Source organism: Pyxicephalus adspersus, chromosome 2, assembly GCF_032062135.1.
Source record: "Pyxicephalus adspersus chromosome 2, UCB_Pads_2.0, whole genome shotgun sequence".
NCBI lineage: Eukaryota > Metazoa > Chordata > Amphibia > Anura > Pyxicephalidae > Pyxicephalus > Pyxicephalus adspersus.
Genome location: NC_092859.1, coordinates 4,372,098 through 4,376,433, shown reverse-complemented (window position 1 = coordinate 4,376,433; position 4,336 = coordinate 4,372,098). Strand labels below are relative to the sequence as shown.

General features: G+C 36.1%; 1 protein-coding gene across 1 annotated transcript; it reads left to right on the top strand.

The window, feature by feature from the left end:
• Positions 1-399: 399 nt before the first annotated feature.
• LOC140322211 (olfactory receptor 1496-like) lies at positions 400-1,341 on the top strand. Its single transcript, XM_072398810.1, has one exon. It carries the CDS (start codon positions 400-402, stop codon positions 1,339-1,341), a length of 942 nt encoding a protein of 313 aa, XP_072254911.1.
• Positions 1,342-4,336: the final 2,995 nt, after the last annotated feature.

The window sequence follows — 4,336 nt, the reverse complement described above, 5'->3', positions numbered from 1 at the left end:
ACAGATAGTATAAAAAGCTTTATGTGTGTGTTTGGGGTTGGAGGGTTCAGACAGCTGACAACAGTAAATAAATGCTGCTAATTACATACCAGAAGGTACTTAGTGCTAAAATATTTGTGTGAAAATTTGCTCAGCTTAAAAAGAAGTGAACTGAACTGAAATTGATGTAAATGGCATTATTCTATCCAGGGTTTCCTAACATTGGCTATGGAAACAATTCCTAGGGTTTTTTCCACCAAAAATAACAAATTTAAACCTTTTTAAAAAATCAGAATTCCAAACTTGAGTTTGGTCAGATTCAAAATTTTTTTAAATCCTGCTCACCAGTAGTAGTGTATTTAACAGTTTTATTGCTCTTCTTATTTTTACCCACTATTTGTTTTGTTCTGTCTTCAGGTTATGGAGATAAAAAATGTGTCCAGCATTGCCATGATCCACCTCTCAGGGCTTCAGACTCCACACGAGATAAGATTTTTAATCTTTTTTCTTTTCCTTGTGATTTACTGTGTGACAATATGTGGAAACCTCCTGATCATCACGCTAGTATCCTACTGCAAATCCCTTCATTCTCCCATGTACTTCTTTCTCTCCCAGCTCTCTGTATCAGATATTTTAATAATATCTGATATTCTACCTCATACGCTCCATATTGTTTTGGTTAAAGAGACCGTGCTGTCATATGCTGGTTGTATTGCTCAATTTTATTTCTTTGCTCTCTCAGAAACATTGGAGTGTCTTCTTCTGACAGTGATGAGTTATGACCGATATTTGGCCATCTGTAAACCATTGCATTATACCTTAGCTATGAATTCACAGTTCTGCTGGATAATGGTTATTACTTGCTGGCTTTTGAGTCTTTTAATAGTACTGATTCACATTTTAATGATATCAGAATTAATATTTTGCAGTCCTGACATTGTTGATCACTTTTTTTGCGATATTGATCCAATCCTACAACTCTCCTGCTCTGACACCACCAATTTCCAATGGGAAGTGACATCACTGAGTTTTATATTTGTTGTCATGCCATTTTTTATCATCATTGTATCATATATTTATATTATAAATACCATTCTTAAAATCTCATCTATAACTGGGAGACAGAAAGCTTTCTCAACATGCAGCTCCCATCTGACTGTTGTCTCCATTTTTTATGGTACCATTCTTTGTGTATATTTGGTACCTAGTAAGGGACAGTCGGGGAATATCACTAAATTCCTATCATTATTATACACTGTGGTCACCCCACTGTTGAATCCAATAATATACAGCCTAAGGAATAAAGACTTGAAACAAGCTTTGGCTAAAGTTATCTTCACTGTCTGTATAAATAAAAAATAAAAAAATGTTGAATTCGGGATGGATATTATATATAGAAATGACGATCCTATAAACTCCAAATTTTTTAACCCTTAAGTTTTCCATGACAATAATTTCTATGTGATGAAAAAGAGCGCTGAGAAGATATGCTTTAGTACCATTTGGAAAGCAAAATTGAAAGATTTCAATCTTTGACTTACAGTAGATTTTCATACCTATAAAATCGCGTTGGCCTAATTAGGCTTCACGCTTGGAGGGTACTTTACTGGTATTCTAAGATAAATGCAAATCCTGTAATCAATGGGTATGATTTAATAAAGACTGGGGAAAATAGATCATGTGAGAACCTCATGTGAGTGATCCAGCAAACTTGAAATGAAAACATTTAACAAATAATAGGAAATGATTTTAGAAAAACAACTCCAGGTTTATTGGATCATCCACATTCTCCTATAATAGTCTATTGTTTTAAGTCTTTAAAAGCTTTAATAAATCTTGCTCAATATTTTACTTTTAACAAATTGTATGTTCTCACTGTTTTCTCTTTTCAAAAGAAGGAAAAACACTTACTGCTGCAGTGAATTTAGCTATTGGCTGGTGGATTAATTATGTATTTATTGTAAGGCCCCAGACACCAATCCCCCAATCTATGCCACAATCTTCAACCTATAGCAGCCCCCGCTCAGCCTCGGCAGACTGATTGTGTCTCCCACTCGGTTGCCCCCAGGACTTGGTGTGTAAAGGATGGTGTCTGGAAATAGGCTGGTTATAGGTTATAGGTGGAGGGGGGGGGCTTGTTCAGTGTTGTATGGAGTCCTACTATGTGGCTATATGCATCAGGCCAAATATTTAACTGAAACATTTTAATATTTGTTAAACTTTATATAGAACCAATATCAAAAACTTTGTGAATCTCTAACAAAGTTAAAGATATACAGTTATTTGTTTTCCATGTATTTATGTATGGCATACAAGAATATAAATACATAATTAATCCGCTAGCCAATTGAACCCCCGTTTTCTTTCTTTCTCTTCTTTAACCTCCTGGGCTGTGTATTTCTGTCCGGTTTTATATGTCTAAAAGCCGTACATTATTTTTCATGAAAATTTATTTTACAGTATATTATAATAGTATGAGTATAATAAAGTTTGAAACACAAAATCATCTCAAAAGAATAAATTAAGTTTAAAAAAATAATTAATTAAAAAATAAATAAATAATATACTTATATTATTATGTTATTCTGTAAAATAAATGTTCATGAAAGACAATGTACTGCTTTTACACATGTAAATCCACTGTATTGCTTTCAATACAGTTCTTTTGTTTTGAATGCAATACAAATGAATTTGAATTTCCCACCCCGCACTGAACGTAACTTCCTCATGCACCAACGTCACCGAGGAGAAGACGCTGGCTGGAGGAAGAAAGAAGACATGCTGGACCTAGCACAAATCTTTATTATTCTGGATCAAGTGTCACATACTGATTTATATGCCAGCAAACTGAATCTCCTGCAGAATACTGTTCCTGCCTATAATACTAAGAGGACACTTGTATATTGCATGCAGACCCTCTAATTGCTACTAACATCTAAAGCAGTACCACAGCTTTTTAACAGAATTCCGCCCTGCTTATTACTGAGTTTTTGTGTGGATTTTTGTATCATTTGCGGTGGTGGTACCGTTGTTTCCCTGACCCTCTGGCGGATGTCCAAATACATCACCGGCTCTACACATGGCACAATGGGCAACAAAACAAGGCAAAGGATGTAGCACACTCCCCTGACACTACTACAGCTGCTAATTCACCTACACATTCTCAAGGGGGACAGGACTCCATCCTATCACTCATGGATATATCTAACCTGGAGGGCACACCTTCAGGATCGCCTTTACCCCATCTTCCACAGCGCAGGAGGTTTTGAATCTTTTATTACCTTATTTTGATAAGAAGTTTAATACCCTCCAATTCTCTCTTGATGCAACACTCCAAAAAATCTCCAGCAATACTGCCCATGTATCTGAACTGGAGAATAGGAACCGACGTTCCAACCTACGGTTTTTAGGGATCCCAGAGACTCACAAAAATTCGGATCTGCTAAAATTTAACACAGTATGCTCTCCATCTAGAACTTTTGTCATCATGCATGATTGAACGCATACATCATATTGGCCCAGGAGACTGTATCTCCAATGTCAAACCACATGCAGTGATTGTGAAGTTTTTCCACATCCTAAACAAGGAATGTATTTTGTCTACCTATAAAAAGGCTGTTACTCTCCAGGTCAATGGATGCAAGATACTCATCTTCCAGGATTTCTCAGCTGCTGTTACTCAACAACGACAAGCTTTTTCTCTGGCTTGCAAGTTTCTGATTGAATAGAGTATACATTTTGCTTTATTATACCTGGCAAAACTGAAGGTTCCAATTAACGGAACTGCCTTACTGCTGGATGTTTCAGAGTCTGCCCTATCTCGTATACGGGAAGCTTTGGCTTTACCCACCACAGATGGTTCACCTGGAATGTAACTATTGTCAGTTTATTTGTTCTGTGGGATTGACTTTGGTTGTTCCTTTTATCTCTGTTTTCCTACATTGATACATGTAATGTTATGACATAAGTTTAAAATGTGTACTTGTTTGGTTGCTTTGCTGATTCTGGTCCTTTTACTACTATATGTTAGTTGGGTAACCTCTCTACACCATTATCAGCAACTACACTAAAAAGGTTTTAAAATTGCTTACAATGTGTGCCTTTCCTTATACAGGGAAAGATAATTATGTTAGGTTTTATTAAAGAAACAAAAATAAGGTTTACAGTGCAATATGTTTGGCAAATCAGTTCCAAGCTTTTGCAAGCTTATTAACCTGTCTCGATTCTGCAATTCAATTACCTTGTTTTTTTGTAGCTTTCAAATGGATGGAATAGCCTGGGATGATCCCACCCATTACTTGTGTGTACAATCTATTAGAGTTGGCACTTTCACTGGGGATAATCCATAATGAATGCC

What these genes read in the sequence shown, in the direction of transcription:
- LOC140322211 (XM_072398810.1), top strand. Translation starts at nt 400, where the DNA reads ATGGAGATAAAAAATGTGTCCAGCATTGCCATGATCCACCTCTCAGGG.